Genomic DNA, 12,375 nt, shown 5'->3' with positions numbered 1-12,375 from the left:
TCTTCTTCTTCTTCTTCTTCTTCTTCTTCTTCTTCTTCTTCTTCTTCTTCTTCAACAACAACAACAACAACAACAACAACAATAAAACAAAAATACTATAGTATAACTATTAGAGACAAAGAAAATAGCTTCCTACCTCCTATTCATTCCATTTCTTCTTTCTACCAATCCTTTTTGTCTTTTTGTTCCCCTTTTCTTCCGTGAATTCTTTCCACAATCACATTTTTTCGACATGACTACTCAACAGCCGAGGAGCTTTAAAACACCGCATATTATTCTCCACGGGTCATAACCGTTTGTTTCTATTGCTTGTTACTTGGAAAGCGAGAAAATTGAGACTATTTTGGTCGGGAATCGTACTGCTCTCGACATAAATAATGTCAGAAACAGCTGGGGGTAGGTTACTAATGTATGCATAGATCTACATGTTTACGCAAGAGCTGATATTATGTCAGCAAAGTGTTATGAAATCTCACATAAACCTCCATCGTCAACAGAAACACAACAACAGAATCACTAAAGCAGTAAAGAAAAAATGTACTTTTTAATTATAAATATGGAGTTTCAGACTTTGGTCAGTTCAGTTTGAGGAGTGCAAGCTTTCACTGGTAACTGAGGAGTTAGAAAGGAAAAGAAGACTTAAGAAGCGTATGAGATACCGTCAGAAACTGGATACAAGATAGCAGTATTCTCTTAGGGAGAGAGGCAGACAGACTACAGAGATGTTTTGGATAACGTGATCAAAATGTGGAGACCAGTGGGAGATAAAGTAACAACAATCTGTTTTTGAACTAAGAAACAACTGTATCTTCTCGTTTTTCTTTTTAAAAAACGGTCATATTATTATCCTGGCAAATGCCTTTCTGGGTTCGTTCAATCTTTGAGCTCTTGCTGTTGGAGCTACTGTGCTATGTGCCCGTTACCCGTAGTCAAAACGGTTTGCGTTTGACTGGAAGGGCTTTAAGGAGATCTTACAAGCAGCCCGTAACGACGAGTCAGCCTGAGGGTGGGCTGAAAAACATGGAGATATTTCTTTCTACACTGTATTAGGTCAACCTGTCTGTGTGCTCAACTCGGATGATATCGTTTGGAGACCGAGGCGTAAACAAGGAAGAAAGGGAAACAGACTTCAGGGACGCTTGGGATACGATCAAAAACTGAAGACATATTTGGAATAAACTTACGGCAATCTCTTGGGAAGAGAGGTAGACAGATTTTAGAGGTGTTTGGGACATGATCAGAAACTGAAGGCAAGAGTGACGTAAACTAATAGTATTCTCGTCCCAATAAAAAACTCTTTCTATTGCTGTTGCTGTTGTTGTTGTTGCTTTTTAACAGTACCGATGGATGCTTTCCAAGACACATCCACTCAATGGACTCTTGCAGTTGCTGCTGCTGTGCTGTGCGTTCTTTACGTGTTGTCCAAACAGTTTGTGTTCAGGAAAGGCAACCCTCCGCCTGGACCTCGGGGATGGTGGGGTTTTATGGAAATCTTACAAGCTAACCGTGACGACTCTCTGTACGAGGCAGCCTGGGGGTGGGCGGAAAAATATGGAGACATGACGTTCTACACTGTGTTAGGTCAGCCCGTCTGTGTGCTCAACTCGACAGATATTGTTCGGAGACTCTTCAGCTCAGACGAGTACAAAATGCTCACATCTGACCGTGAGCCGAATGTGGTTTCCGAATTTGCATGGTACAACGGGAAGGAACTTTTCTTCACACCTTATAATTCTCAGACTAGACAGAAAAGAACTTTGTTCCACAAGATGATGGGAATCTACGGGGAAGGTGTGGACAAGTTTGAGAGCGTCGTTGGTAAAGAGCTTGACCGCGTTCTGGAGGAGATGGACATTGCTAGAGCTACAGGTCAAGACGTACCCATGTCACAAATTTTGGCGAAATCTCTCAAGATTATTCTGTACATCCTGGTGAGTTGTTCTAGACCAGAGCTTGCCAACTTGGATATCACATTTTTTTAGTGGGCAATTTGGTTATTTTGGTGGGCGGTGGGAGTCTCCCAGGTTGTTACAAATCAGATGTCATTGAAGGTGTAGCATGGACATACATGCAGGTGAGCGGTAAGAAAAGATTAGCCAATCTAAGGTAACAAAAACGGACGCTGGCTATAAAAAGAAGTTCGACAAGCTCTGGTCTACCTTCAGAAAATTGTCATTAATTACAGTGTTGCCTGTACGACTGAGTCAAGCACACAAGATCGGCTCTGTGTTGAAGTTTGGTTCTCCGCAGTTCCTCTATTTTTTTACAGCTTTTTATAATTTCATCTACAATCTCCTTACCTGTATCAGGGTCTATTCTGTATCCAAGTTCTAGATAGCTGTACAGTATGTGGTCTTTACATGGCCATACAGGGTACAGGTAGAATTTATATATTATTGTTGTTTCATGTTCTAACTTTAGGAGCCATCCTAAAGTATTGTGGTTACCATCAGAGAACAGGGCCTCTCCATCCGGGATCTCGTCAAAAAGGTCTTCCTTGATGAAGTCTGTTACTTTAATATTGATATTTCAATTGACCCAAAAGGCATTGTCAGATTGTTTAGAAGTTGTATTTTAAGGCCGATTAAACTATTCTGTAAGTGTTTGTAGGTATAGGTATTTAACACCCCTATCGATACAGTTTAGATCAATAGGAGGCGGGCCACGAATTTTTCTGTCAGGACCAACAAGGGCTGAGAGGAATACAACACCCCAGCAGAAAGACCGAGGTACCTTACTCGATAAAATGTCCCCACGCATGAGAATCGAACTCGGGTCTTTTGCGTGCCACGGCGAAGCGTCTAACCGCTACCCAACAGGCGCTATTTATGGTTATTTTAAGTGTGTTGTGGAGGAAGCTTTTAGTTTTCTTCAAAAAGAGAATTAACCATCTTATTTTGATCCGTGGTTTCCTTTATTAACGTAAATCTAATTCTTGGCTCGACAGGTGAATGGCGATATGGGTTCAGAGAAAGTGAGCTACGACGTTGTCGATGTCTTGGAGCGCTACGATACCGCAGTGAATCAGATGCTCGACGTACAGACACTCACAGCGCTCTCTTTTTTCCCGGCGCTACGGAAGTTTGGGAAGTACAAGAAACTTTGCGATGAGGTTCGAGAGAGTCGCGCTGATGCTGAGAAATTTTTATTTGAGAACATCAAGGTACGAAAATATTTAAAGTGAATACTTTTTTTCTTTTAAATACAACAGAGACTGCTCTAATGGCCACCTCTATGCAAGACAATAGCCTGTGCAACCGACGACTTACCATTTCCTCCCTGCGTATTTTTAAAAAGGACTTTTGTTTGTGTTTTACCCTTTCACAGCACCCAAAAGGACTTTTCCCCCGTTGTCACCCCGTGGTCCTTCATGGTAACTTTGAAAATTGTTTTTGGACTTCTCTACCTCTTTAGTTTAACCCTAAGAAGGGATTTGTATTTACATTTTTCTCTTGTCGTCGTCCACGTTGCTGTTGTTTTTGTTTGTTGTTGTTGTTGTTGTTGTTGTTGTTGTTGTTGTTGTTGCTGTTGTTGTTGTCGTTGCTGCTGCTGCTGTTGTTGCTGTTGTCGTTGTGGTGGTTGTTGTCGCTGTTTTGTTGTTATTGTTGTTGCAGCTGACGATCATTTTTTTCGTATTTTCTGTACGTCCACACGCAAAGACAACTACTTTCCCCCTCGACAATTATTATTTTGCTGGGTTGTTTTTGAACAAATTGACTGTACCCTGTATCTATTAACCCTTGACTCGTGAGTCTCCTGTCTTCTTCGTCTAGTCCACCTACGAGCCAGGGAAGGTCCGAGGTGTGGCTGACGCTCTTTTGCACTTCCAGGGCCAGCCTGGCCATGAATGGCTCGACAACGAGCAGATCAAAGGCTTCCTGGCTTTCTCCTTTTTCGCTGGTCAGTACTCAAGTCGGTTTGGTGAGCCCTGTCCTGTTATAATGTTGAAAAAAGTAAAGTATAACCCCCCCCCCCCCCCGTGTCCATGTCGTGGAGCTATGTCAAGCTATATCCCAGGATATAGGACCAATATGTGAGGCAGTGTGGTGAAATCAGGCGCTCGTCAAAGTAATGAAAATGAAGAAATGCATTTTTCTGTCAGTGTAGCCATTTTTATCGAATTTTTGTTTGTGTTTGTTTTTGTTGTTGGTGTTAATTTTTTTGCGTGTTTTTTTTTTTCTTTTTCGTTGAACACCATTGTTGTCCAATTAAGAACACATTTCTTGGTGGAATTTTAAAGAAAAACGATCAAATGCATAAAAGATAAATTTTCCATTTCCACGGACTATCCAGCTATGGAAATAACCAAACTTTGGTGCCATTTTCTCGTTAATTCTATCTTTGAAAACAGGAGACCCCACCGTCTTCAGTTTCAAATGTCTTGACTTTTATTCCCAGGTGGGAATGGGTTCCCGGCCATAGACAGCGAAAGATCTTGTCAGTATGTTAGCGTTTTAGCGCCCATAAATGGCAGCTTGCACTGTATGCTTCCAGGAAGTTGAGGTTGTATCAGAATGCTCTCAGGTCTGATGGGGTAATAGTATAGTTTGTGTGGCGCATAAAGCTTGCTGTTGAGCGGGGGATTTGCGCTATACAAATGCTATCTGTAATTATAAAAATAGGCCTTTTTTCATCGATAGCAAGACAACTGAACAAGCTTTAAGATGATACCATTAACACAAGCCCAAAAATTGACGAGCGCCTGATTCCATCACGTCGTGACATAATTGCTTACGTAATTTATATTGTTATGAGAAAATTTTAAACTTTGATTTTCGAAGTCAACCTTATTACTTAAGACATAGTCGTGTCTCAATAACTGGATTTTTAGTTCAAGGAAGAAAACCTTTCCATACTGAGGATATGAAATAAGTTACAAATGTTTTTACTCTACCAATAACTAGAAACCAGAAAAAAAGACTTTCACCACAAGGGGGGTTTCCTCACCCGGACTGGGCCTTATCTGTGACCCTCTTTCTGATGCTGCCTACCCTCAGACAAAATTAAAGATTTTGAGTTCAATTTTCAATATTAGCCACATGTATAGATCTAGGCCTACATACTGAATAGAAAAAAAGGGGAATTAATGACATATCTCAATATGTTGCTAAAAATGATAGTTTTTCAGCCTGAGATTTCAGTTTCGATTAGATCTATATAAAAATAGGACTGGTTTTGAAGCAGAAAGCAGTTGTCTTTTATTTTGACCGCGATGGTACGTAAAAGAATTTATTCTCCATCATTGATCCCTACAAGCAATTAAAGTAATTGAACAACCAACATAAGTCCAGCACTCCCATGCTCAATAATATTACCTTATGCAGTTGCAAGCGCCGTGAAACTCTTACCAAATTGAAACACCTCGTTCCAGCTCACATGACGTCTCGATCCAGTCTACTGAACATAGTGCTGACCTTGACCCACCACCCAGAGATCGCACGTCGAATACAGGAGGAGATCGAGTCTGTGCTCGGGGATCGAATACCGCGAGTCGAGGATCGAATGAGTATGCACTATACGGAGGCCGTGATTATTGAGAATCTCAGGTTGGTGCGTTATGTGTATGTGTGTGAGAGGGGGGGGGGGGTGAGTGTCTGTGTGGGTGTGAGTGTGAGTGAGTGAGTGTGTGTGTGTGTGTTTGTGTGTGTATGTGTGTGTTTGCGTGTGTGCGTGTTTGTGTGTGTGTGTGTGTGTGTGTGTGTGTGTGTGTGTGTGTGTGTGTGTGTGTGTGTAAAGAGAGAGAGAGACAGAGAAAGACGGAGAAAGAGAGAGGCAAACGGACAGAATTGCTTAGTGAGAGAGGAACACACACACACACACACACACACACACACACACACACACACACACATACAAACATAGAGAGAGAGATGGAGAGAGAGAAAGAGAGAGCGAGAGAGAGAGAGAGAGAGAGAGAGAGAGAGAGAGAGAGAGAGAGAGAGAGAGGGGGAGAGAGAGAGAGAAAATGCAGATTTAAGGAGGGAGATTGGAAGACACAGAAATGGAAGAAGAAGGGGGAGGGGAAGGGAGGGGAAGAGTTAGAGTAGGATCTACTCGGAGTCGGCACAATTTGTCACGGGTCACACTTTTCTAATAAATTGACTTATACCAAAGAGTCTACATAACAAAAGGTCCACTCCTCTCTTTGAGCCAATTAAAAAAGTGTCATAAAATATTCGGTGGCGCCCTCTTCGCAAATGCGCACCCTTTGCGAACAGAGTTACCCTACTTGTGTTAAGAAATATCGAAGTGAAACTAACAAGTTTTTTAATAAATAAGAATTCAAATTTCGGAAGAACTCTTTTTTAAGATGGTTACGCTGACAAAAAACCTCTGCCGGAGGTAGGGCCGACTGATTTCTTCGTTTATTTGACTTTAGAAAACTGAACGAACCCGAACAGCTAATGAACAGCAGTCGATCTGCACACGCAAGGAGGTGCTATTCCTATTCTTCTTCTGGAGAAACGAAAGAAAGCCTCAAAACAGACTGCAGCGCCATCTGAAGCAAAGAGTGGACTTCCGGCGGACACTTTTTTGGCTGAGTGGACCATCTTGTTATGTGTACTATCTTTGCTTATACTTGTGATTAGTATCTTACTTACTTTTACTTTTTCATCCTTTGTTGCTGTTATAAGCGTCGAGGGGAGGTGCAATTTTCTTTGGTAGGCCAGCTCCACAGCTCTTTCAGTAGGGATATTACAATTTCTCATGGTTTCCTTGACACTTTCAATCCACCTTTTGCGTGGCCTTCCTCTTCCTTTATAGCCTGGGTGCTTGGTGTTAAAGTGCTTGTAAGTATCAAACCTTTTAAATATCATTTGCTTTGTAGTTGTAAAAAAGAGTGTAACATTCAAATAATTCTGACGGAAAACTCACCCTTTACGTCCACCCTTTCCCTTCCACCCCCTCTTCCCCTTCCGTTTTTCTTCAAAAACCCGTTTCCAGATACGTGTCACAGCTTGCTCTGAGCTCAATGAGAACTGCTCGCGAGGATATTCATATCGATGGCTACGTCATTCCTAAAGGCACTCAGGTGAGATCGGTGGGTGGAGGGTGACAATAGTAGATCTTATTTCCCTACTACTGCTGTTTTGTTTTCTGCTTGTGTGCCTCGCATTATAGGCACATGCCGGTTACTGTATATATCTTGCGGTTTTTAAAGTGTCCGATCTCTTTGACGGTGCGCTTTTCTCCAATTTGTTGTTGGTATTGTTGTTTTAATTAAATATGTCCCATGTGTTGTATGTGTTTTTACTTCCCAGTTGACGCAGACTAGATTATTTAAAGGTTAAGAGGAAGTGTGACTTTTGCTACGGCCATTGAAACCAATGTTGGCAGAGAAGAGTTTGCCGCATTTTGAGCATTCAAAAGCCCCACTTCCACTTACAGATATGTGCAGTTTGTGGGCTTCTCTCTTGGTTTCAGCCTTTCTTATTCGTGAAGCTTGACATGATTTGTTGCTCTCTGTGATTGCTGCTCTTCAACCGGGCCTATTAGATGTTTTCACATTCATTAGCTTGTGAATGTATGCAACAAGATTTGGTTGATCATCTGCAAGCTTATTATGTGAAACGAGAGTATGGTTGGTTGGCGAGTACTATGGAGTGGTTTGCTATTTTTCCCTAACAAACATCTATTATCCTTATCTGTCCTCGTGTTTATTTGTGTTTATTTTTATTTTGTGACACCTCTAATTTTCGACACTTAGATGACCTTAGTGTGTTGCAAGTGCCGTAAACTTTTTTACTAAAACTAAAACGAAAAGTGAGTAAGCTCGTTCATGTTAGTAATTACAATGTGTTCCCAGTTTCCAGTGAACCAGTGGTTCTTCCACCGTGACCCTAAGATCTGGGATGACCCCTGGAAGTTCAAGCCCGAGAGATTCTTGGACGACAAGGGCGTGGTACTACCAGCCAATCATCCTGTCCGCAAGAAGTGAGTTACTGGGTGGTTAGAGGGTGCTCTGGTGTGGTTTGCTCCTTCTTCCCTATCAAACGTCTTTCGTCCTTGTCCCTCCTCCTCCTTTTAAAAAAAATTTTTTGTCTGTTAGTCTCTTTTAACAACTCTAGTCATCGGCACTTATATAACCTAATTGTGTTGCAAATGCCATAGAACGCTTGATAAAACTAAAAGAATAAAACAAAAGTTTAAAAAGTGAGCTCTTGGGTTCTTATTTTAGCTGGTTTGATATCTGGCGCATTAATCAATGTATCGCCAACAATTACACTATTAAAACGAGTTTATTAAATGTTCGTCAACTCAGATTTACACGACTATCTTGTGTTACCGAATCTCAGTCTATTACCCGTTTTAACGTTTTGTTTTTTGTATTTGTTTTTGTATTTGTTTATTTTTCTGTTTTCTTTTTCTACAGAGTTCAGGCCTTTGGAATAGGGAACCGAATGTGTCCAGGGGAGGCGTTCGCCAGATCCCGCGTCTTCCTGTTCGTTGTGTCGATTCTCCAGAAATTTGACCTCCTTCCTCCGGAGAACGAACCTCTACCATCCTGTGACCCGAGAGACAACCTGAAGGGCGTTGTGAGACAGGCACCACCGTTCAAGTGCAGACTCCGCAACCGCCTGGACGAAGAGATCAAGGCTTAGGATTGGTCTTTTAAGTGTTGTTTTTTTACCGAGCTGTGTCTTCTTTCTTTCAACTCGAGACTTTTTGCTATTCTAGAATTCCAAAGTTCTATCAGCTCAGTACCGAGTTTTGAGAAATTTGACGTAAAATGTAAAAAGTTTGAGTTTCTCAAGACTTCCAGATTTTTCGAATGGAATTCTTTGAATATCTCGATAACGACTCCGAATAATTTTGCGATTTTGAAAGAGCAGATAGAAGATTTAGTTTCTAACGTCAATGTTTTAGTACCTCAAAACAGTCGAGAATGTCAGATAGAACTTTGTAATTCGTAATTTTGTACAGTCGACTCCTTTTGTGATGAATTCACTCAAGTTGATCTTTTCCTCGGGGTCCCAGCGTCTCATCTTGTCTACATATTATCATCCCAATGGTCAAGTTAAACTTAAGATGAGTTCATTTTTTTTCACTCCCCCGACGACATCAACTCATCTGTAGTCGACTGTATTTTGAACGGTATTCCGCAAGATATAGAGCACTGTAAACATTCTCAGAAGCTTTATGGTTTCTTTTTTTTTTACATCATTTATTTTATTTTATTTTGACTTAAACGGAGCAGTACTTTGAACTTGGAGTTGCTGTCTTGCCAGAACAGATGTAGATTTCTATGCCTAAGGTGCAACGGCAGGATGGTATTGAAATTATACTTTTGATTTTGAGATGAAGCCATGCACTTGTGTTATTGTGTGTGAACTATGACGTAGATCCTGTTTACCATGAAGCCCGCAATTTGACCCCGTTTCGACTTCTCAATGTAAGACTGTCATACTACGTCACTTTTGTTGTTGTGGGGTTGTTGTTGGGTTTTTTTTTAATATAACGTATGGAGGAGTCGCATACTAATAAAATATAAGTAGTCGATCTGGAATCAAGTAAAGGGTTAGAAAGGAAAGGTTGCACTCTACTATAGCGAGACTGGTGTTTTAATTTGCGCCCCCGTGGTGTGCACCAGTGCAGCGAAGTTCTCATAGAGAGCAAAGAGAGGCGTCAATGACAGTGCCCCCTCTAGGATATTATTATCCTTCAAGTCTATGGATGTCATTGTGGCGAGATATTATTTTGCTGCCATATACTTTGTCTTTCCTTCTAATCAGTGCATGTCATCTTGTTTTGTCTTGTATAGCCTACAAGACTAGTTTGCAACTGAAAAGATTGAGTACTCTTTGCCAGATAGTTGGTTTTGGTTGATTGTACACCTATCTGGGACCACACGAAGATACGGCGGAATTTACTTTCAGTGATCAAAGGTCGTTTTTTTATGTTTCCAAATCAATAGACCTCTAATTGATTTGTCCCAATACTGCAAGAAAATAAAAATGAACCTGCAAAGATGACAAAACAAGGTCATTTCCATTGTGAATTAAAAGGCTGCCCTTATTGATCGCCAGTTGTGTGAAAGAATTTGTAATTGTAGACATTTTAAGTATTCATAGACGCTATTCAAACCATTTAGGTGGAGGGCTGCATCGACCCTGCCTTTCAGAGCCAACCCGTGCGGAGAGGGATACGACTTCTTGCAAACAGGTGGAGATACGAGAGTTTCAAAAGGTTCTTGTCTGCAGAAAATGGTGTATAATGATATCAAATGACTTGAACCTTCGACAGGTTGCTCTGGTGATGAGAAAGCTTCAGATGTTCCAAGACTCCTCGTTGTTGTAGTTGTAGTTGTAGTTGTAGTTGTAGTTGTAGCTGTAGTTGTAGTTGTAGTAGTAGTAGTAGTAGTAGTAGTAGTAGTAGTAGTAGTAGTAGTAGTAGTTGTTGTAGTTGTTGTTGTTGTTGGTGGTGGTGGTGGTGGTGGTTTTGCTGTTGCTGTTGTTTTGTATCCTTCATACCCTTTCCGCTTGCTCGGAGTTCAGACCGCTTTTCAAACGTTCTAAAAATATAAGCGGCAAGACTATTAGTAGGTTTGATATATGGCTGTATAATTGTCAACAATTACACTGTGAAATTGAATATTTTGTGTTTTATACATTATGCAGAAGAAGTAACAGACATAAAAACTTGGATGCCTGTCAAAATTTAAAAGATTTTGTTTCCAACAAAGAGGTAAAAACTAAAACTTGATCCCAATGCCCTACTTCTTGAAACAAGTTACTAGGGTCTTTAAAAGATGACGTCATGGCCACTCACCTGTGGCCTCACAAAAGAAGACAAGGTCTTAAACCTTCAAATTATTATATAATCGTGACTACGTGTAGCAAGGAGTGGGGTTGAACATGAAATCCTTTCTTGTATCCACATGTCTCAGGACACTTTTCGCCCACAGAGTTCCGCTAAGTCCTCGCGCACATTTGGACCATTCTCTTGTCTCACAGCTATGCAGATGCAAATGTGTCACGGCGCGGTGGAATCAGGCTCTCGTCAGTTTTGAGGCATGTAGAGTTATTGGTATCATTTTTAAGCTAGTTTCTTTGAATCGCCTTGCTTTGGGTAAATGAAATACCCATTTATCTTTAATAGAAGTCGAGATATTTGTGAATGAAGGAGGTGGGGTGGGGGTGGGAGTCACTTGGTTTCAAAGGTAAAATTTGTGAGAAAATAACGCCAAAGATGAGTTATTTCCTTAGCTAGAGAGTCCATGGAAATTAAAAATTTACATTTTTTGTGCCTTTTATCATGGTTTTTCTGTAAAACACATTCAGAAATGTGTTCTTTAATGGGCATGAAAGGTGTTGAGTCCAAAAACAAAAATTCGATAAAAATTGCCAAACGGACAGAAAAATGCCAGTCTCTTTTCAATTTCATTATTTTGAGGAGCGCCTCATTTCACCTCGATGCCTCACAAATACATGTAGTATGTAGGCTGTTTTCACACGTTCATCTCTCTTCACTGCTGAGAGACGTCTTGTTATTTGATAGCCGAGCGACGAGTGGAAAATTTTCCTCGTGTTCGCCGGCCTTGTTTGGATTTTTTTTTTCAAGTATAGATCTAGTTTAAGTAAGTATTTGACTGTTCTTGCTACACACATACAATACATACTTGTGAGTGCCAGAGATTAGAGGTGTGACTAGAGAGTAGCATGCAAAAAAAAGGAGGAAAGATAAGGGGCAATAGAAGTTTGATAGAAAAGAGGGAGCATCTGCAAACCACCCAGCATTATATCTAACACATGTAGGACCCGTCGCCTGCAGCTCAGGCAAGCATGTTTAGCTGCACAGCGTTCTTGAAATTGTTGTGGAAGTTTTTATGGTTCCGCTCTGCTTAATATGATAAACGCTTAGCTGGGATATAAACGATATGTCGGATTTCCCGTGTCTTATGTGATTTTGCTGAGTTGAAAACAATGGTACACTCCACTGTGTCTAGTTTGTTGTTGTTGTTGTTGTTGTTGCTGTTGTTGTTGTTGTTGTTGTTGTTGTTGTTGTTCTTCTTCTTCTTCTTCTTCTTCTTCTTCTTCTTCTTCTTCTTCTTCTTCTTCTTCTTCTTGTTGTTGTTATAGTTATTGTTATCACACCAAAAGAAAACCAAAGCTGTGTTTGTTTTCCACCACTGAAATATCGTACCAACCTTTCCGCCATTCACTACTAAAATATTTATTTGTGAAAACATAAATGTTCTTAAACAGACTACTATCAGGACTATCATAATGTAAGGCATAATAAATATGATTAGAAGCACATACATATAATAACATTATACACTTGTTTAATAATATGTTAAAAATGTGCAGACGAAAGTGTAAATATAATATGTGCGTGGATTTATGGGTATATTAGGCATATGTCTGTGTGCAT

At 40.5% G+C, this 12,375-nt stretch overlaps 1 protein-coding gene across 1 annotated transcript; it reads left to right on the top strand.

Moving 5' to 3' along the window:
* The first annotated feature begins 1,343 nt into the window (after positions 1–1,343).
* On the top strand, positions 1,344–8,603 carry LOC101846447 (farnesoate epoxidase). Its single transcript, XM_005105575.1, has 7 exons — positions 1,344–1,931; positions 2,948–3,163; positions 3,774–3,921; positions 5,372–5,546; positions 6,946–7,033; positions 7,808–7,935; positions 8,375–8,603. The coding sequence occupies exons 1-7, from the start codon at positions 1,344–1,346 to the stop codon at positions 8,601–8,603; spliced, it is 1,572 nt and encodes a 523-aa protein (XP_005105632.1).
* The last annotated feature ends 3,772 nt before the right edge of the window (positions 8,604–12,375 follow it).

The sequence above is a fragment of the Aplysia californica genome, unplaced genomic scaffold (assembly GCF_000002075.1).
Source record: "Aplysia californica isolate F4 #8 unplaced genomic scaffold, AplCal3.0 scaffold00478, whole genome shotgun sequence".
Taxonomy (NCBI): Eukaryota; Metazoa; Mollusca; class Gastropoda; order Aplysiida; family Aplysiidae; genus Aplysia; species Aplysia californica.
Note: the sequence above shows the minus strand (reverse complement) of the source record. Positions and strands in the feature narration are given on the sequence as shown.